Source organism: Pituophis catenifer, unplaced genomic scaffold (assembly GCF_029215685.1).
Source record: "Pituophis catenifer annectens isolate HBS135680 unplaced genomic scaffold, rPitCat1.0.hap2 SCAF_12, whole genome shotgun sequence".
Lineage (NCBI taxonomy): Eukaryota > Metazoa > Chordata > Lepidosauria > Squamata > Colubridae > Pituophis > Pituophis catenifer.
In genome coordinates this window covers 11,720,315-11,743,034 of record NW_027256892.1, presented here as the reverse complement: position 1 = coordinate 11,743,034, position 22,720 = coordinate 11,720,315, and the positions used below count along the sequence as shown (strand labels likewise).

At 39.6% G+C, this 22,720-nt stretch overlaps 1 protein-coding gene across 1 annotated transcript in view; it reads left to right on the top strand.

The window, feature by feature from the left end:
• PKNOX2 (PBX/knotted 1 homeobox 2) overlaps nt 1–22,720 on the top strand; it is a 134,235-nt gene that overhangs the window by 72,977 nt on the left and 38,538 nt on the right. The window contains exons 5-6 of the mRNA XM_070952260.1: nt 16,282–16,411; nt 18,939–19,036. Coding sequence (XP_070808361.1) covers nt 16,282–16,411; nt 18,939–19,036 — 228 coding nt within the window. The remainder of the gene's footprint in view (nt 1–16,281; nt 16,412–18,938; nt 19,037–22,720) is intronic.

The window sequence follows — 22,720 nt, the reverse complement described above, 5'->3', positions numbered from 1 at the left end:
TAGGAAATTTCTTTAAGTTTCCATCTATTGTTTCTTGTCTTTCCTTCTGGTGCTTTGGAGAATAGTTTAACTCCCTCTTCTTTGTGGCAGCCCTTCAAATACTGGAACATGGCTATCATGTCACCCCTAGTCCTCCTTTTCATTAAACTAGACATTTCCTATAACCGTTCTTCATATGTTTTAGCCTCCAGGCTCCTAATCATCTTTGTTGATTTATATAATATTCATGATTTACAATATTCATATTTACAATAATTTATATTTATAATAATTTATAAATATTATTTATAAATAATAATATAAATATTATTTTTTATTTTAATATTATAAATATTATTTATAAATACCAGTTCCAAGCCAAACATCTCTACTCTTTATTCAGAACCAAATTCTCTTTTATTCTTTGCAATAGACCGAAACACCATTAGCCCAACCCTTTGTACCAAAAGCAGACAGATTTGTTTGCTTGTTTGTTTTCAATTTATTTCCAATAGTATCAACCAACAAACAGGGGCATCAGATATCAGCTTCACGTTGAATGCCTCCTTCCAAGTCTAAATCATGCAAGTTAATCCTCTGTTGATGTTACCTGATTGTTGGGTTTTTTTGGCCACTCCACAAAAAAAAAATGAATGTGCAAAAGATTTATTTTCTTAATTCTTTGTCAGATTAAAAAATGGTTACAAGCACCCCCTTTCCCCAAAGGATGACAATTCAGGGGTTACAGCTGTTTTTTCTGCAGAAGGCAGGCTCAGGGGACATATTGGCATGTTTGGGTTTATGTACAAATACAGAGGTTGAAATAGCTGGAGACAAGCAAAAACACAAAAACTGGCAGTCTTCCCCTCCAGATTGTTAGGAGAATGAAATGGAATATTATGGTAAGGAGGAGAGATCCATGTTTTAGAAATGAGTTTAAAACATGGAAATGTTGAATGAGCATTGATACAACTGCCCTGCCCATCACATAAATCAACCTCTTGGTTGTTGTAACTGGACTATGATTTCGCTCTGTAGAATAATGTTTTAAAGATGCCAGGTGCAGTTTTTGAAACCAGCTGAATGGAGAAACCTCTAAATGTTGAGTTAAACTCCATCTTTCTCTGTGCAACAATGCAAAGGCTAGGTTATTCAAACCCAGAGAGTTTCTTGTGGGAGGAAAGGTGGAGATGATGAGAGAGTGGAAAAGTTTGGTTCCTGTTTAGATTTTACTGAACTATCTAAATCATTTAATTGTTGATCTTGAGAAAGAAAGAAAGCAACATGTGCACACAGAGAGCCTATTGTGTCTTCAAATATTCTCCAGAAATGGACTTAATATTCCTTTACTGCTTTATTGTAGTTTCCCTTATGATCAAAATTAGCAAGAAACTTGCATAAAGGAGAACAATAATTGCTCAACGAGCATCTCATTTGTAATTTATTGGTTTCTATTATTGCGAGTTGCCATGGCAACGCCTCGCATCCAGGGCGATGAGAGAGATGTTAGATATGAACTGACGAAGCTCTGAGTCCCAGCAAATGCAGATGCACAGTTTTATCAGTAATTTTCATGAAAATAATATGTGAGGAGTTAATGAGATGGAAAGCTGTCCTGTGGCTATTGTGATTTTTTTTTCCTAAATGTTGATCTAATTAGAATGCATCGGTCAGGAAAAGTAATGAGGATTTAGAGCTTCACAAAGATGTGAGGATCATATCAGAAAATTAACACGAGTCTTTGGAAAATAATCAGCCCCTTAGAGAGGCAAAGAAATGGCTCTCCTTCCCCTTCCCTGACATTTTGAGAAGGAATTTGTCTTCTGCAGAGGGAATGACTGACTATACTCATGCGGCTGGCTGCTGGGATGGCACATTGCGCAAACTGTTGGAGGGGAGACGGGCATAAGCTTTGGATAAAATTAGTTTGATGTTGTCGGCTTCTGCTGAGGTGATGTGCTGGGAGGCTGGCAGGAGAGATCACATTTCACGTAACTCAAGAACTAACACTGGAGCCTATTTTTGGCCTGACATTTGAAGAATGCAGGCCAGGCCAGAGCAAGCCAGTAATGCAGGACAAAAAATTCAGTGTTTGAAGCAGGATTCATGTGATTTTTAATCCAGTACAGACAACCATTTTACATCTTTATGTGTTCCACTACAGATAGTTCTTGACCACAATTGAATCCAAAAATTTCCATTCTAAGCATGATAGTTTTTAAGAGAGTTGCACCCATTTAATGACCACAGCTGTTAAGCCAATTACTGCAGCTTTTAAGTGAATGATGCAACTGTTAGGCAAATTTGGCCTTCCCCACAGTCTCCAGCTGGTCTCATGCCTAAGGCAGGACTTAAAGTCTCCCAGTTTCTAGCCTGGTGACTTAACCACTACCCCAAACTGGTCGTCCTCTCCTGCTTATCTTAGTGGGAGGTTTTTAAGGAGGTTTTAATGGGAGAGGTATGGAAGCCCTGAGTTTTGCACCTCAAATTTTAAATTTGATTAAGTCAAATTAATTTTAAGTCAAATTTAATCAACCTATTGGCTGGCTGATCCTGTTATCTAATCCTTTTTATCCATGGAAGGCAGGAATTAAATTAGAAAATTTCTACCTATTTGCTCTGCCCATTTCCTATAAAACTCATCCATCTGCATAGGTGACCATGTTGACTTCCCAAAAATGAAGAAGCTGTTTGGCTTTTTCAAAGCAGTGACTAGCAGCAGAGTTTTAACAATGAAGTTTCCAGCCCTATTTGAAGACCCCTTGAATTAAAGCTAGAAGTTTTCCATACAGCCCACAAGTTTAGTCACAGGTCTGGGCTAGATGGCCTTGTACTTTCAGTCTGGAGATCTAATGCATGTGGGCACTGGTTCTTCTCCTTGCCCCCAAGTTGCCTTTCTACACCTCTTGGAGAACAAATCAATCTTCTGAATTCTGTAGGACAGATGGCCATGGATCCAAATGTCTTTCTTCCAGTCCCAAACATTGTATCATGGGCTGGCATTCTACCATTGTAATGTGAGACGAGGAAAACTTGTTGAGTGCTATTTCCTCATACTGCAGGATCCTTGCACATGTTGGGCAGGTCCAAAAGCATTGGTCTTTCTGGAATGTCTAACTGACACATTGCTGTTGGACTGTATTAATTCATCCTTGACTTTCGGTCTGAGATCATAAATATGGGTCAGAGTTGGGGAGAGAGGGAGAGGGAGAGAGTGCCTGGCAATGCATTTGGGCTACAATAAGATGCAGAGAAATATGTTCTCCAGACTTCATTGCAAAGGCTGGAGGGTGGCTTATTTTTCATAAGTGTGTAGTTATAGTTTTGGTCACCAGGATACAAAAAAAGATGCTGAGACCTTAAGAAAGGGTGCAGAGAAGAGAAATGAAGTCTGGAGGCTAAATCATATGATGAATGATTGAGGGAAGTAGGTATGTCTAGCCTATCGAACAGAAGGATTAGGGAGCACATGATAGCTGTTTTCCAAGACTTGAGGGCCTGTCACAGAAAACAAGGGATTGACTTATTCTCCAAAGCAGCACAGTGCAGGAGAAGAAGTAATGGTGGAAGCTTGTTAAAGAAAGATCCAACCTAGAAGTAAGGAAAAAATTTCTGACAGTGAGAACAATTAATCACTAGAATAGTTTGCCTCCCAGAGTTGTGGGTGCTCCATCATTGGAGGCTTTCAAAAATAGACTGGACAACCATTTGATCAGGATGGTGTAAGTTCTCCTGCCTTGAGCAGGGGATTGGAGTAGAAGGCCTCAGAGGTCCTTCCCAGCCCTATGATTCTATATTTTAAACAAACTTGCCAGCTTTTCCTCTCTTGTTTTCCTGGCAGAGCTCCTGTGCTTTTAAGAGGTACAAGAAAATAAAAGCAGAACATTTTTCTGAATGGTTAAGTAGTCTCCCATGCTGTCTGCTGTATAGTTTTCAAATGTGCAAGAGCCCTACCCAAGGAAAAAGCTGGAAGATCTCAACAGGCCCTATTCAGTTTGGCTAGATTAGCATTTTGACTTTCATCCAAAATAGGACTCAGGTCATTTCTACATGTGCAAAGGATTTTCCTGCTTTTATCCTGCAAGTGAAGGTGTTGCTTTTTCTATTTGTTAGTGGGAAATGCAAAACCACTTATAAAATTCAAACAGTATTTGTTCTTGATGGGACTTGTTTATCTGTTATCCAACTCTTCCCTTAGCCCTTTCCAAAGACGCCAGCTAAAATTAATCTTCATATAATACTGTACTATATAATACTTTCCTCTGCCTTACAAGAGGCTTAGGTTTTTTTTCCATTAATCCTGGAGGCAGATCAAGGTAACTGTAACCAACAGAATTATAGAAAGTATAATGATGGCACCAGCCAACAAAGAGGGCCATTTTCCTTCGTCTGAGCATATCTGGATAACTTATCCCACAAACCAGAGTTAAAGAAACCAGCTATAGCACAATATACTGTATGAGCCTGGCCAAAAGCTATCAGTTCTCATGGGAGGGAATCCAAACATTTGAACAGAGTTGGAAATCTCAAGACTTTTATGGAAATGTGGACAATAATGCTGGGGCTGCAACGAGCATTTTATAAATATTTTGTATTTCTATTTGGAACTCATTCGCAATCGCTTCTTAGTTCTGTAATGTTTTATGCTCTCATTCCAACCGAGGTGCAGACTTGGAGATGTTTTTTAAACAATATTAGTTTTCATTGTAGTATAAATAGCCATTTTGTCTTAAAGTTCAGGGCTGGGTTTAGCATGATGTCAAAGGCAGTGTAACTATAGCTTAGTCAGTGTAATGCTATGAAGAACCTGTGTGCATGGTTTCAGTTAGTACAGGGGCTTAATTGGAGCCCATGCATTGTGCAGTGCTATATGCACTGTTCACACACCGGTGCTTTTATCATTATGCTACAGCAGGGGATCCTGTGTTGACTGTATCTCTTTCTTACCGCCAGATTTCTCCCTGCTCTAAAAATAAACAAGCCAAAAGTATCCAGATCTTCCAGAAAGCATAGAGAAGGAATTTGACCTTTGCAAATTCCACTGTAAGCTGATCGGAGCAACATGTGAATCAGAACATCTGTATCTGTTGGAGATTGCCCTTCACCATTTATTCTGGGGCAGCTCTCAGCTTCCCAAGCAGTTTCGCCAGCATGTTAAAATATAAACAAACAAACAAACAAACAAACAAACACATACACATACATACATACTTATTTATATTTATATTTTAACATGCTGGTGGAACTGCTTGGGAAGCTGAGAGCTGTCCCAGAATATATATACCGGTAATGGAATGGAATGGGGTGGATTTTACACAGTCCTGAGAAATTCCAAATCCATGCTCTCAAATGCTGTGTGCAAAATCAGCCTCTTAGCACAGAGCTCAGTACAAATGCACCTTGGCTTATTTCGCAGAATGTTTCTAAACTTATTGAGCCATTTCATGTTTTCAGGCGCGTTATCCCTCATCCTGTTTTGCCTTCCACTTTTGTGCCCAGGCACGAATACTCTTTTTACATCCTCTTGCAATATGTAGAGTAGTGATGGGAAAACTTTGGGTGACCAGAGGCAAATCTATAAATGGGGGGGATGGGCGAGAGAGCTGAGTGTTCCAATAATCACCACAAAGTGGGCATGGTTGGGTCTTGTGAGTAGTAGAACAGTACAAGAATAGTAGAACAAAGGCATCAAAATAATGCTTCACGCATCATGATGTCATTCTTTAAATCGGCAAATTGCTTACATTCTGCAGCAAGTAGAGCAAATGTGCAGTTTGCAACATTTGCATGATGACATCATGAAGCACACAACATCACTTTCCCTCTCCTCTTACTGAAGACCACTATGACTGCATCCCACATATGTAAGTCTCATACATAATTGTCAGGGGGGCGGGTTGAGGGGGGGATCTTTTTTTAAAAAAAAAGATTACCAATTTGTTTATTGATTACTCTACTTTTTTCATTTGTATCCTATCTTAACAAGTTCAACAATTGTCAACATATATTTCAGGGTCCCTTTGAAACTATAAGTTATCAAATCCAGTGGATAGCAGTACTGTTGATGGCATTCCAGCTTCTGATTGTTATGTGTCCGTTTGAAACATTGAATAGAGTTTCCATTTCAGCCGTTCTATGGCTTCTATTCCAATTTTCCGATGAATGTGGAAAGGCTGAGAAACAAACCATAATCAGAAGTATCATCAAGGTTGATTGTGGTAATGGTGGTAGTCATAGTATTATATTCATATTAAAAGTATTAGTTGTCAGATTTATATTCCTGAGATTCTTCCAGTACACACAATGATCCCCGTTCCAGTGTTATGTCCACAGCAACAATGATATGCAGTGATTCACAGAGTGAGCAGTTCCTCCTATGTCTCCCAATAGAACATTTGTGGTAGAACTTGATTCTATGTGCCATTAATGAAAAACCCTCCTATACCTTTCTAGTACATCTAATAATCTTGTATTTTCTAGGGTATTTCTGTCTTTCTTATTATATGATGCTATGCACAATAGTTTCTGAGCTGTGGGAAGCCTACAGATCGTCTTCAAAGTACTCTATGCTTTATCTTTGAAGACTCTCAAAGAAAACACTCATAATATGATCGGGAGAGACTTGGCTGATCTTGCCTTAACAACTCGGATAGGTTTGGGCATTGTATGTCCATTTTACTGGCCACTCTCCATTAGCTTCCTAATAGCAACATGTGGCAATTTAGCTTCTTAGCTGACTTTGGCTTGATTTTTCTCTGCTTCTGTCATTTAAAATCCCAGTGCTGATGAGGTCACTGGGCATTTGATCATTAAAGTTAGGAAATGTTAATTATTTCCTATCAAAACTGCATGACCTTTTAGAATTATTCCCAGTCATGGATATTGAACAAGTGCTTGGAATAATAAGAAACACAGACACTCTGAAAGGATCAGCAGTTCGAAATATAATTCTACTCTACAATTATTGCCATACGACTGCTGCTACTTCTTCTTTCTCTTGTTTCTTCTGTTAGCACAGGTCATCTATTGCAATCCTATGGCAATTAATTAAAAGTGGGAATTATTAATAATTATGGCATACAGGTAGTCTTTGACTTATGTTATGTTATGTTATGTTTATTATATTTGTATACTGCCCTTCTCCTGAAGGACTCGGGGCAGTGAACAGCCAACAGATAAAATACAAAAAATACAAAATTTAAAACAATATTAAAATCCAATTAAATTAATTTGGCCCACAGTTAAAACACCCCTATATTAAAACCCATAATTATGACCACAATTGAGTTCAAAATTTCTGTTATTAAGTGAGACATTTGTTAAGTGAATTTTGCCCCATTTTACAACCTTTCTTGCCTCAGTTGTTAAATGAATCACGACAGTTGATAAGTAAGTAACCAGGTTGCTACATGAATTTGGCTTTCCATTGACTTTGCTTGTCAGAAGGTTGCAAGATGGGAATCACATTACCTTGGGACACAGCAACAGTCATAAATATTAATAAGTTGATGAGCATCTAAATTTTTATCAGATGATTATGGGGATGCTGGAAAGGTTGTAACTGTGAAAAATGATCATGTCACTTCTTTCAGTGTCATTGTAACTTTGAACGATCACTAAATGAACTGTTGTAAGTTGAGGACTACCTATATTATGAATTTAGTGGCAGAAGAGTGTTGGGGGACCCCATGAAAGGATGCAGCGTGTGATTTGAGAGCTCTATGATATTTGAAGGGCTGTCACAGAGAAGAGGGTGTGGATTTATTCTCTAAAGTGTCCAAATGTTCGGACTAAAAGCAAAGGGTGAAAACTTCATAGAGACAGAGTGACCCAAACTTAAAATAAGGAGGACATTCCTGAACATGCATGCTCTTAAACATTGGAACCCCTGCCTGGCAGAGTCATGGGTCTGGTGGTTTTCAAAGTTTGGACAGCCAGTTTTCTGGGATGGTCTGGGATGAAATTGGACTAGAGGACCTCCATAGTCCAACCTGATGGTTCCATGGTTCTATAAATCCCCAAAGTTGCTTTTGAGATTAGTGGAGGTATGAAAGTGTTTGTCCCAAAGGTGATTTTTCAAAGGGCAACTGGACTTTGTTTTTCCTTGAAGACTTCTCATTCAAGAAGCTTCTTGGATAACATGCAAAATGTCTTCAAGGAAAAACTAAGTCCAGTTGCCTTTTGAAAAAGCACCTTTGAGACAACCATGACCTGGCCGACTGAGAATCTCCACAGACATTTATGAAAGTGTTTTATGTCTTTCTTTTTCTTTAGAGAAGCAAATTCTGGCTAACTCTCAGCATGTCTCTTTTTGATATATGTTTACAAGGCAACCTGTGGTTCTTTCTTTCAGTGTTTCAAGAGTGGAGATTACATTCTTACACATTTGCTTTCTTGCTGGCTGTAAAAGAAGTTGTAGAAGTGAAGTCGAGAGGGCTGTAGTCCAGGAAACAAATTTGTTACAGCATAATCAATTTGTTATTCTTTAAGAGGTGACATGACTGTTTGTTGTCTTTTTGTTACTGTTCAGTTCATGCATTAACCCTCCAGATAGATATAGAGATCCCATGCAAGGAAGTCATTGGCAGTGTGCCAGGTTTCAATCTCCCGGCCATCACATTGGATTCAGGAGCCAGAAAGTGCAGCTGTTTTTACATTATTGACTAATCAAAAATCCCAAATTGAATAGGTGTTTGCGCAGGAGAAAACGGACTAGCCTTAATCGGGATTACGTGTTATGTGAAATGTTTAATAAATGAATGTGTACATGACTGTCTGTGCATGTATGTGTACAATATTACACACTTCTCAGTACTGGTTTTTATAATAGTTATATGACAATTATATATTATTGTTATAAAATATTGATGTATATACAAGCCTCTTTAGGAAAAAGAAAATTATTTTTGTTGTTTTTGTTATTGTTGATATTCAGACTTTATAGTGGGATTCTTACACATTACTTTAAATTTCAAATCGAGAGGTTTATTAGTTTATTAGTAGTTTATGACTGTGTGGTTAAGGTGGGAAAGGTATGAAGATACCTGAAATGGTGAACAGAATATCTTCATATGCCTAGTTGGTATAGGTATGTATTTTAGAGAGAATTTTCTTTTAAAGGGGTTGATAAAAATGTTGATTTTAGATGTGCTTTTCTTGCTGCTGAACTGAATTTTTCTTGTATCGATTTATTAAGTTACCATTGGTTTAAGGGGAGGAAAAATGCAGAGGTGTCCTTTTCAGAAGATTTCAAGGTTATGACACTGATCCTAGAGTCTGCTGACCTTGCACTAAGCTTTGGTGGGAAAATATGCCTTTAACTCAAAAGAGATTCTCTGGGTTTGAGCATCAGTGGGTACCCAGTCTTAGCCCTGGACCATTTACATTAATTCACTGGTGCCCTATTTTCTCTGAAGGTGGTGTGGCATTATTTTGATTGATTACAAACACATTCAATGCTTTATTTACACTCTTGAATCCCACATCTCTTTGTGAACATCCCACAGCTAGTCATCCATCTGGGTAACTCATCTGAATGCAGTAATGATGAGGATGTAGCAACTTTGCTGCCTCGATGAACTGGAGACAGGTTGTGCGAAATCATAAATCTTCTGCCCTTGAATTTTCATCCTAAATGCAATAAAAGTAGGGTTCGCCTCAATTTGGTGGTGATGAAAACTAAGATGAAAACCTGGCACTAAGGGAAAAAAAATTTTTTTTTAAATTTATTTTTATATGCCGCCCTTCTCCAGACTCAGGGCGGCTTACAATGCGTTAAGCAATAGCCTTCATACTTTTGTATATTTTATATAAAGTCAGCTTATTACCCCCACATCCAGGTCCTCATTTTACCCACCTTAGAAAGGATGGAAGGCTGAGTTGACCTTGAGCCTGGTGAGAATTAATTGCAGGCAGCTGAATGTTAAATGCTGCCTTAGTAGGAGGCATTAGCCTCCTACGCCACTCAACAAGAACACAAAAATGTTCTGACAGAACAATCAACCAGTGGTATAGCTTGCCTTCAGAAATTGTGGGTGCTGCATCACTGGAGGCTTTTAAGAAGAGACTAGGCAACCACCTGTCTGAAATGGTATAGGGCCGTGATGTGAACCTATGGCATGTGTGCCCAAGGTGGCAAAAGAGCATCTTTCTGGGCACGCAAGCTGTCACCTACAGCTGCGCATGCGTGTGCACCCCAGCTGGTGTTTGGGCCTCTGGTGCACACAGGGGGAGCCACACAAAAGCCATGTGCATGCACAGATGGTGCAATTGCACGCACAGTACATGGAGACGTCCGAAAGCTGCATGCATGCACAGATGGTGTGGTTGTGCATGCAGCACACAGGGGCACACATGAAAGCTGTGCACATGTGCAGATGGTGTGGTTGCACATGCAGCTCCCAGGGGAGCAGCCACATGTAAGTGAAGCGTGTACCTGTTTGGCACTCAGTGAGTAAAAGGTTCGCCACCACTGATATAGGGTTTCCTGTTTGAGGAGGGGGTTGGACTAGAAGACCTCCAAGGTCCCTTCCAATTCTATTCTATTCTACTCTACTCTACTCTACTCTACTCTACTGTACTCTACAAGAACTACATCTCAAAGGAATTGGCTAGGAGCACTGAAAAGTCAAGGTTTTTCTTCCAAGGCATCTTGGCATGACATATCTGTTTTAAGAAAGAGGAGAGAGGGAGAAAGTGAAATTTGTCATGGTTCAGAATTAATCCCAGCAGCTTGAAATAAAAGAATCATCTGCACTCATGGTGATCTTCACACACACACACACACTGGAAAATGATGCAGCAGGATAAAAATCCCACTCTGGTGCCAGCATTGTTGAAGGCAGCTTGCTAATGTTTTTCTCAAGTTGTTAATTACTCAGATTCGTGTTACAGGGAGAGAGAGAGAGAGAGAGAAGAACGAGCAGTCTTGGGAAAAGAAGAGACTGCAGGCTCAATGCCGAACCGGGACTCTCTCTTCCCCTCTGCAGTTATACAAATTGGGCAGTTTTTATTCTGCCACATGTACAATACTGGGCTGGAAGGAAAGGCATGCAAGTAATGGAATAAAATATTTATGTAAAGTTCAGATTCCCCACTGGAGCTATGGCTCTGGATGGCCAGCTGTACCTCCTTCCCCTTTCTCACACTGCCTGATGTGATTCTAAGGATGGCCCTAGAAGGAAAAAGAAAAATCATTAGAGGGTGGTGAATCCATACAAAGAGAAGAACTGGTTACCTTCTACTCACTGTGCAGAAAAGTATTCAAGATGTAGGTTTCTGATCCTTTTTTGATTGAAAACAAGGAGGAGCTTTTTAGATTGTGCCAAGGAGATGGTTACTACACCTCAAACAGATTAAATGATTAAAAATATGGAAATTTCAAATTAAACATCTTTATAATTGGATAGAACCACTTGAGAAGTTGCCTGGAGGTTCAGAGAAGAAGTTGATGTTTTGGAGATGTTTAAATAGACCGCATACTGGTTTGGCTAGAACTAAAGACCACAAGGAAAAAATGGGAATTTCTATCAGAGGACAAGCTAGGATATTTACTGTGAATGTGGCATTATTCAAACAACAATCCATCTTTTACAGAGCCCCCTGGGACCGACATGCACACAGAATGACTTGCTGCTTGAAAATATCCCTGCCTTCAATGTGGCTGAGAATTAAATAAATTCATGTTCATGAAAATTTGTAATCTTTTAACATTTAAATAAATAATTTTCCCCTCTCTAGTTCTTGCATTTCTGACATGAGGCGAGATCCTTTTCAATATATGAAATGAATATTTCAAGGAATCTCAAAATAAACCTTCCAAAAATGGGCATATAAGTGATGGAGAACTTCGTGCACGATTCTCCTTTTTCCCAGGGAAGGAGGTCTCCCAACAGCATAAGCAAGTCTTCCTTTTTTTCCCATTAGTGCAGCCTTTTTCAGCCATGGTTCCTTGTATATTGTTGGACCACATTCAGTGCAGCATCTCTCCTACCAAGATATGATGGAGCTCATAATACAACAGCATCTGATCATTAGGAAAGATTGTAGCAGTGGAAAACTTTGACCCCTCCAGATGCTCTGAACTTCAACTGTCATCAGTCTCATCAGGAAGTCCAATAGTAAGAGATGATGGAAGCTGTTGTAAAACAGACTCCTTATGGTTGAAGGAGCCAGTCCTCTATTAGAAGAATAACAGAATAATAGATTTGGAAAGGACCTTGGAGGTCTTATAGTCCAACATCCTGCTCTAACATTTCAGACAAATGGTTGTCCAATCTCTTCTTAAAAACCTCCAGTGTCGGAGCAAGCACAACTTCCAGAGGCAAGTTGTTCCACTGATTAATTATTCTAACACTCTGGACATTTCTCAGGAGATTTTTCCTTAGTTCTAGGTTGGTTCTCTTCTCTTAGATTATAACTCAAAGATCATTCAGCCCTCTAATGATAGTTATTGTCTCGCATATGTAAATACAGTAACTGTACTAGCTAACCTCTAAGTGGTAATCTTTATTGAATATGGAAATAGTGGGCTTAATATCAGCAATAGACATCTAAGTTATTCTGACATTTTTGAAATTTTCTTTGCTTTAGGAAATGCTAAGGCAACTTGAAAGCATCCAGACTTTCAAAGACTTTCCAGTTTTTGAAGTTTTATATTTGCTTTCCATGAAAATCCAAATAGGCATGACTGTCTACTCATTCACCGAATTTTAAATTTATTCTGCAGATGTATTCACACTGATATTGAAATATGAGTGTTACTTTCCTTATTGAGGGAATGGCACAAAATAGTATGACAAAGTTTTATTTGGGGAAAGGCTTCGTTAAAAACGACAAAACTCCTGTAAAAAATATTCATTTTTGAAGTTTTGCTCCACCTATTTGGAAGTTCTATTTGGAAGAATGTGGTGGCTCAGTGGCTAAGATGCTGAGCTTGTCGAACAAAAGGTTGGCAGTTCAGCGGTTCGAATCCCTAGTGCCGCCTAACGGGGTGAGCTCCCGTTACTTGTCCCAGCTTCTGCCGACCTAGCAGTTTAAAAGCACATTAAAAAAAATGCAAGTAGAAAAGTAGGAGCCACTTTGGGAAGGTAACACCGTTCCGGGCGCCTTTGGCATTTAGTCATGCTGGCCACATGACCACGGAGACGTCTTCGGTCAGTGCTGGCTCTTTGGTTTTGAAACGGAGATGAGCACCGCTCCCTAGAGTCTGGAACAGCTAGCACATATGTGCAAGGAGAACCTTCACCTTCACCTTTACACACGCACAAGTAGACATTTCTCATCGTAAGAAAGGATTTAAAAGAATCCTGGATGCATGTTTTATTTGCAGTCACACTGCTTCATGGTTTCAGTTTCATTCTGCAGACATCTTAAAATCAGGTGCCTTTTGGAAAAGCACCCTTAGGACAGTTATTTAGATTTTCTTTTTTAGATTTGTATCCCACCTTTTTTTTCATATTCAACTCAAGGCAATGAACATACCTAATACTCCTTCCTACTCCTCTTTTCCCCACAAAACAGCCCTGTGAGCTGAGCTGAGCTGAGAGAGAGTGACCAGCCTAAAGACACTTAGCCAGCTCTCATTTGTAAAATAGGATTAGAATTTACCATTTCCTGGTTTCTAGATCAGCGCCTTAACAACTACACCAAACCAGCTCTCAGTTTCTGAATCAATTTTTCAAAGATTTGCAGAAGTTTCTGCTTTGCAATTGCTTAACAATTCTTCTCCAGTTTAACTACTGAAAAGCTATTGTTAGAAAAAGACCAGGAACGGATCTCTGTTTGAAAAACTTTGCAAGTTAAGGTTCTGTTACTGATAACAAAATCCTAAATTGAATACTTGTTAACAGACAACCTAACCATTGTTGATGCATGTTGGGTCGGCGGCTATTATATTTCCTCTGACCCAATTGATGGAGTATTTGTGATAAAAATAACAAGCATCAAGTAGATTCCTACAGCCAAGCCTCTGATAAGGTCTGGAATAAACCAAAGTCATACCACAACTCTACTTGTGAACAAGCCAAGATGTAATTTCTTAAATATCAGTGAAGCAACAAGGCTCCAACTCTTCAGAATAGCAAGCCAGGATGGAATAAAATGTCTGCCCAAAAATACATCAGTGAATATTATGAAGAAATAAGAAATTAGAAAATCAGACAAACAATGTTTCTGCTGGATTACATTAGCTCTTTTCTGGATGCTGGAACATTGTTTGTTATATATTGACCAGCATCCTCAAGAAAGTAATATTAGCTATATGGATTTACTTAGATAAGACAAATACATAATAAGCAATGAAAAGTATTAATTGAATGCTGACCTGTTATCCTCCCCAAATTACAAGACAGTCTTTCTTAATAATTGAATATTTCTGTTCTGCATCTATTCTCCTTTGGGGCTTTCCCTCTGTTGCATACTGATAATGCCACCAGCTCGCAGAAAAGAATGTCTCACTATAAATTTAGTTTGCCTTGGCAAAAGGCATGTCTTACTGGCAAGGCTCGTGACAGCCAAGAAGAGCAGATGGCTTGTACAATGTACTCAAGAAGCCTAAAAGCTGAATTGCCAAAGTCATATTGTGGGGGCTCAGTTGAAATCTGAGGAATCAGAACTTTCTAAGAAGTTTAATGACTGGTTATGTATCAGGAAAACCAGCTTTTCAACGAGGATGCAGCAGACCCCACTGTTCAAATTCTATTTTTCCATCTAAGTCCTCAATTTACGCCCACAATTGAGCCCCAAATTTCTGTTGCTGAGACATTTGTTAAGTGAATTTCTCCCCATTTTATAACCTTTCTTACCACAGTTAAGTGAATCATTACAATTGTTAAGTTAGTGACACATTTGCTAAGTGAATCTGCCTTTCCCACTGACTTTGCTTGTCAGAAGGTTTCAAAAGAGGATCACATGACCCAGAGACACCGCCATTGTCATAAATATGACTCAGTTGCCAAGCATCTGAATTTTGATTATGTAACTATGGGGATGCTGCAATGGTCATAAGTGTGAAAAATAGTCTAAACTCACTTTTTTCAGTGCCATTGCAACTTTGAATGGTCACTAAATGAACTGTTGTAAATTGAGGACTACCTGTATTTTATTTTCAAACACTTTTATCCCAACTATGCATTGATAACACAGACAGCCAAATATTTTAAGTTTATAAGGGCTTTCTAAGTTCTCTTTCACTCACTTTCCTACTTTTATCTAGATGTATTTAATTTCCAAACTTACAACTTTCCCAAATGTACAATGATTTTGAGTTGAGAATTGCATCACAAAATTGGCACGGACACTGTGCAAACTCCAAAGGATAATGGATAATAGGGTCCTGATTCGCATAGGTTTCTGAGTAGGCTGCTTCTGAGGCATAGCTGTGGCTTTATGAAGAAAAAGTAAGTGGATCTTGTCTAAGGATTGGATAAGAAATTTGTTGCGTCTTATAAATTATCAAATAACCATAGCCTCTTCTTGTGTCTCAGCTCATTTATTTATTTATTTATTTGTTTGTTTAAATTTCTATACCGCCCTTCTCCAAATAGGACTCAGGGCGGTGCACAGCCTAAGTAAAAACAAAGCATACAAAATTTAAAAAACAGTATTAAAATAATTAGATATTCTGGCCGTAAATTAAAACAACCCAATTTAAAACCAATTTAAAATTTAGCTCAAACCAGCCCAGCTAGTTGAAATAAATAAGTTTTCAGGGCCCGACGAAAAATCCGGAGGTCTGTTATTATACGTAACTCCGGGGGAAGGTTATTCCAGAGGGTGGGCGCCGTCACAGAGAAGGCTCTCCCCCTGGGGGTCGCCAGCCGACATTGTCTGGCGGACGGCACCCTGAGGAGGCCCACTCTGTGCGAGCGTACTGGCCGGTGGGAGGCTATTGGTGGCAGTAGGCGGTCTCGTAAGTACCCCGGCCCTAAGCCATGGAGCGCTTTAAAGGTGGTCACCAACACCTTGAAGCGCACCCGGAAGACCACCGGGAGCCAGTGCAGCTCGCGCAGGAGAGGTGTCACATGGGAGCGCCTCGTTGCCCCCATAATCCCCCGCGCGGCCGCATTCTGGACCAGCTGGAGCCTCCGGGTGCACCCCAGGGGGAGCCTCATGCTATAAGCCTCAACATCAAAAAGAAATAAGGCAAATCCTAGAGAAAAAAGGATGAGGGTGATGGTGATACCCATCTTTGTTTTCATTTAAGAAGTCCTTAGCGCTGAAATATTATCTGTTGTGAGCATCCTAAGTGTTTTTGCAATTCTCTTCCACATTCTTTTCTTCTCTCTCTCTCTCTCTCTCTAGGATATGTTGCAAAATTCTCCCAACTCCATGACAGCCATACCTGGCAACCCCCAAGGAATTGTGGTACCTGCCTCAGCACTGCAGCAGGGGAATATCTCCATGGCAACAGTCAACTCACAAGTTGTGACAGGTGGGAGGCGTGGAGCATACGTCCGTGACCATGTTAGTTGCACCTTTTGCATGCTTGGTATTTTTTTAACCCCCTTCCATCACCAGATTTGAACTATGCACAGTCTAGTCAGAGCAGTGTGGAAATCGGTTAATGCACACACATCTTCCTGTATCCTCAACTTCTCAGTAAGGCTGTGCAGGGCTGGGACTTCATCTCCAAAAAGGTGGTTTGGGAGCAAAGGTATTGCCTTCAGACAGGCATGCAAAGAGGTCCTATGAGCCGTGAATCACATTTTAGGGATTGAGTCTATTGCACTGCAAAGTCCCATGTGTGTATTCCTCAGAAGCCCTTCCAGAATTTCTCTCAATGCACATACATGTTGCTTTTTAAAATTTCTTTTAATTTTTACTTTTATTTATTTTTATTTTTACTAATTGCCCAGGTCATTCAGCACATAGGCATTGCAGGCTTTTGTGTTTTATTTCAGAGACTGTATTGACATTTAAAAGCTTCTCCCTTTCAAGAAAACCTCCTCCAATGGTAATCTGTCTTTACAAAGGTAGTCCCCAACTTACAACTGCTATAGGGACCAAAATTTCCACTATTAAGCAAGGCTTTTTTAAGTGAATCACACCCAATTTTATGACCATTTTTGCCATGGTTATTAAGTAAATCACTGCAGCAGTTAAGTGCAGTTATTAAGCGAATCTGGCTTCCCCCATTGACTTTGCTTGTATAAGAGCTATGATGCTGTAGTGGTTAGAATGCAGCATTGCAGGGTAATTCTGCTGACTGCCAGGAGTTCGATCCTGACCGGCTCAAGGTTGACTCAGCCTTCCATCCTTCTGAGGTTGGTAAAATGACGACACAGATTGTTAGGGATAATATACTGACTCTATAAACAGCTTAGAGAGAGGGCTGTAAAGCACTGTGAAGCGGTATATAAATCTAAGTGCTATTGTTATTCCTATTATTGGAAGCCAGATGAGAAGGTCCCAAATGGAGATCACATGACCTTAAGATGCTGCAACCATCATAAATGCATGCCAATTGCCAAGCACCCGAATTTTGATCACGTGACAATTTAGATCATGGGATACCACAATGGTTGTAAGTGCAAGGACCGGTTGTAAGTCAGTGCCATTGTAACTTTGAATGGTCACCAAATGAATGGTTGTAAATCGAGGACTATCTGTACATTGAATCAGCAAGTTTCTTAGAGTTAAGTCCTCATGGGACTTGAGTTCAGTATTGCACTAAATATCATGACCCAAAAAATATAACCGGTATCAGAAAGAGATTTCAGAAGTACACCTATATTTTTCAGCATGTTCTACCTTGGAATGGTGATACACACCGACCCCAGTTTTCAGCAAAAGTTGAATTGTTTCAGGGATTTGGAAAAGCTCTTTGGAGTTCCAGAATCCAGTTTGCCCATTCTTGTATGAAAGAGGGTGAGCAGTTGGCCTGCGCTTTTAATCAATGCACTTATCCCACAGTACAGTCTGTGCCATACTAAGTCTTCTGATCATTGGGGAATTAGTAAGCAAATTAGTAAGATGAACCAACTTGCAAGCCTACTTATTACTCAACGTATGAAGATCTACCAAAGAGCAAATTGCATGCTGGGAATGAGGTTGCATGCATGCATCTTTCCACCAGTTCTGTTTTTAACCTTCTTTTTAACCTTCCCAGAGCTACTGTTTTTATATGAAATGAGCATAAACCATATTGCAATAAACGAATCTATCACATTTGTCTGCTGAATGCAAGCATTTGTTCAGCTGTCAATCCATCAAGGTGAAATCCTCACGTCACCATGTACAGTCATATTCTATTTCCATTCATGAGCAATTCCTAAGCTCGCTGCCATCAATGAATAAACAAATTTGTTTTTCACTTTGAGAACCTTCTTGTTCATGATTTTTAATTTAAGGAGAGAGAAAAGCTGTTTGTTTATTCATGTATTCCACAGGTTAGGCAATTTAGGAGGAGGAGGAGGAGGAGGAGGAGGAGGAGGAGGAGGAGGAGGAGGAGGAGGAGGAGGAGGAGGAGGAGGAGGATAAAGGCCCAGTGAGAGGCTCAGTAATAATCAGAAAGGATGAAATCAGGATTTCCCTGTCGAGGGACAATTAAAAAAATAAGTGAAGTGTGATAAATCAATTCTAGTTTTAACACACTGTTATATTTTCTTATTTTTTTCAGCTTAAAAATAACCGATTAGCTGTTTGCCAACTTTTCAAAGAGTGGTGCAGTTTGCAAGAAAGATACTTGGAGTCCCTCAATGGGAGCCATAGATACTCCAAGTTTAAAGTTCATATTTTCAAGTCATTCCTTATGATCATGAATTTAGGATGAACATGACATCTTTCAGGCAAAGATGTTAATGTAGATTCCTTGATAACCAGTGTTTTTTTTTTTCAAAAACAATTTCAAACACATAAGGTTGGTTAAAACTTTTGTTGGCTTGTGGGTTTTGGATGTTGCCTTTGTTGTTGGCTGCCACTAGACTTTTTAAAATTGTGAAATCTTATCTCTTTGCCAGGTGGAGCCCTTTACCAGCCCGTAACTATGGTAACATCTCAGGGCCAGGTGCTAACCCAAGCAATTCCTCAAGGGGCTATTCAGATCCAGAATGCACAGGTAAGAATGGAAAGGGTGCTCCAGAAGTCACCAGATTATTCTGAAGTTTTTGCAGGTCTTGACTGTTTTCCAAACTTTCCTCACAGTGAGAACAATTAACAAGTGGAACAGCTTGACTCCAGAAGTTGTGGGTGCTCCATCATTGGAGGTTTTTAAGAAGCGATTGGAAAGTCATTTGTCTAGAATGGGATAGGATCTCCTACATGAGCAGGGGGTGGACTAGAGGACCTCCAAGATCCTTTCTAGCTCTGTTATTCTGTTATTCATTGGGAGAAATATGTGGATGTGCCTGGCATTAGGTAAATTGGAGAGTGGGTGGACCTGTCCATTCCAGGCAAGGTTATTCCTCTACAGAAGTTCTCTCTTTGAGGGAGATATGTTTGAATTGCTGTTTTTAAGTACAAAATTTAAATATTAGTATACTGTACATTAGGCAGCCTCTAGTTTAGAGAAACAGGAATAGCATGAGTGGGCTTGGAGGTAAAACTGTTCTTTATTATCTTTATTGCAGTCACCGACCAGCATTTTATATACTTTGTGAAAAGATCTCAGAGTTCAGGTGCTGACCAGTGCTGTTGTTCCCATTAGCGTGGAGTACTGCATGAGGAATGGGTGTGACTAAGGGCTAGTAACCTAATACACCTATTCTGTCTTAATAAGAAAGGGTTTTTCTTTCTCTTCTGCTTTTTGATATGGCTTCTACTGGGACCTCACCACTAGGCATGGCAGCAGAAGGATCCGCAAATGCTAATTCTTGATTGCCATCTACCTGTTTGATTATATGCTACCATGTCAGTGTTGACTCTTAAGGACCATTAAAATAGATTTTCTCCAGGAGGATCTGTCCTCATCTTGGTCTTTAGATCTTTCAGTGGTGTGCCCATTGTTGCCATAGCTGAGTCCATCTATGTTCGAGTCCCTCAAAAGAGCTCTGGTGGTACAGTGGTTAGAATGCAATATTGCAGGCTAATTCTGCCAACTACCAACAGTTTGATTCTCAACTGCTCATGTTGACTCAGCCTTCCATCCTTCCAAGGTTGGTAAAATGAGGACCCAGACTGTTGGGGGCAATATGCTGACTCTGTACACCACTTAGAAAGAGCTGCAAAGCGCTATGAAGCAGTATATAATAAGTCCAGGTGCTATTACTATTGCTATTGCTACTTTGGTACAGTTCATCCTCTTCTCTTCCCAGCATTGTTGTCTCCTCCTGAGATCTGGGTCTTTGCCTACTATATCCAAATTATGATGAGCCTGGTCATTTGTGTTTGAGTGAGAACTCTGGAGTGTTTTGTTCTATGATCCGTTTGTTTTTATGGCTATCATACTATTCTCAGAACACCAAATAGCCTCTAACCTTAATTTTTATAGTCCAGTCATGGTAGTTCAACCTTCACAATCACTATTCTTGAAGGAATGGGGCAAGAAGGAAGAACATATCAGGATCCCCACTGCCACAAGCCCCCATTCAGCTCTCCATTATATTAACATCCTGATGGTGGATCAGGGTATAAACCAGAAGTCCAGCTGCCTTTCTAACACCACCTTTAATACTTATAATCAAAGAAATATATAACCTGTTTCCAGCCACATGACATTTAAATCATTCAAACAAAGATTCAGAGAACAGAGGCATGAATAATTAAGATCTTGTGCTGGTAGAAAACAGCCTTCCTTGTTAGTTTTCCCCACCGGATTTTTGTATGCAGAAATCTTTACCTGCTTCTTGAAATGTATCCCAGTTATTCTCCCTCTTCTTAACTGTCCTATTTTGTATTAATGAGAAGCAAATCATAGCAGCAGTTGCTACACAAGCTTAAATAAAAAAAAAAAAACCTGTGCATTGATGTGCCAATGCTTCCTGCTGATTCAAACCTATTGGGACTTCCATTGGACCTAGTCAGTCTCCAAGCTCTTTTTAAGGTCTCCAGGCCTTCCCTTTTTCACCTTCTGGATTAAAGCTTGTTTTCTTTCCTTTTTTTTATAGAACGCTTAATAAAAGACTAGAAAAACACAGCACTCCACGGTGAGATTCCTAATTCTTAGCTCTCTCTGAGTGGGAGTCTAGAGGGGGGAAAGCCCCAAATACTAGATCCGAGTTCTTCTGAAATGTGTAAATCTGGCTCAGATCTTAGAGGGAAATTGATCAGATGTGTTGAATACAAGTAGGCTGGGAATATTGCGGAAAGGATGGAGCCCTGGACAAGCACTCTTAATGTCATTTTTGTATTGCCTGGGTAATTTATTCAGCCCCGGCCTTGCTATACATCGTAAGCGGCACCTGAGGGAATCATTTATACCTGACACAGGGCTGCCATCCTGATGTTTAATTCATGCAGGAGAAATGTTTTTTATGAAGAACTAGAGGAAAAGAGTAGGTGGGTGTATGTGTGTTCTTAAAACTGGATGCTGAAATTTCCAATTTCCTGCAAACCTCATTAAAACTTCTCCCTTCCCAATTCTTTGTCTTTTTTTTTTCAACTACTTTTTAAAAAGACATTTTTTTGCTATCCTCTGCTTCTGGGTATTGTCTGTCCATTCAGCTAGCCAGCCAATAGAGAATTACATATTTTCGAAGAGTTTAATAAGACTGAAGGCAATATAATTGGAGGTAACTTGGAACTCAAAGGCTGCTGAAAACTGGAGTTTGTTCATAACAGGAGAAGGGGGAGGGAGAACTGTATTAGGTCAGCTATCAGTCTATACACAATATAGTTGCATTGGCCAAAGGGAGCAGTCATAGCAAAGACTTGCACACACTTAAGCATCTACAGACAACATCCATGAGAAATGAATGTATGGAAGATGAGAGAGTGATTTGATCCTGAAGATGTGCTGCAGTCATGGATTTACAAAAGGGAAGCATTGGTCTTGAGTCCTCTCCTGCTGAGTTTAATACACTAGCCCCTTGTTTGTTGGACTGGGCTTTGATGCATAAGATCAAACTTTCTGTTCAAATTAACAGAATAACAGAGTTAAAAAGGACTTGGAGATCTTCCAGTCCAACCCCTTTCTCATGTAGAAAACCTTATACCATTTCAGACAAATGATTGTCCAATCTTGTCTTTAAAACCTCCAGTGATGAAGTACCCACAACTTCTAGAGGCAATTCATTCCACTGATTAATTGTTCTAACTGTCAGGAAATTTCTCTTTAGTTCTAGGTTTCTTCTCTCTTTGATTAGTTTCCATTCATTGCTTCTTGTCCTGCCTTCAGGTGCTTTGGAGAATAGGTTGACTCCCTCTTTTTTGTGGCAGCCCCTTAGATATTGGAACATTGCTATCATTAGACATGAAACATGCATTCAGAATGATGCAGTATTGCAGATAGTTACTACTGTACTGAATGCTTGAGAAACTCCCAGTGTTTTACCAGATACTTCAAAATGTTCAACAAAATGTTTCACACAGGCTTCAGTCAGACAGTGATCTGCTTACCTAACCATTGTGTTTCCCACTAAGATGCCGCTAAGATGAAATTAGTCTGCAAACTGCTTATTTTTCAATAGTGCAATGTCTTTGACTGTTTAGAAAAGCTGAAGGTAATGGATGATCCAAACTTCTTCAAGGATCAAGTTGACTATTTTGTTTTAGAATGACTGTCACTCAACTACCAATAATTTAAAAAGTGCTGCATCATTGATTGTACTAATCATATCTCTTGGGGTGGAGAAGAAATTTCCCT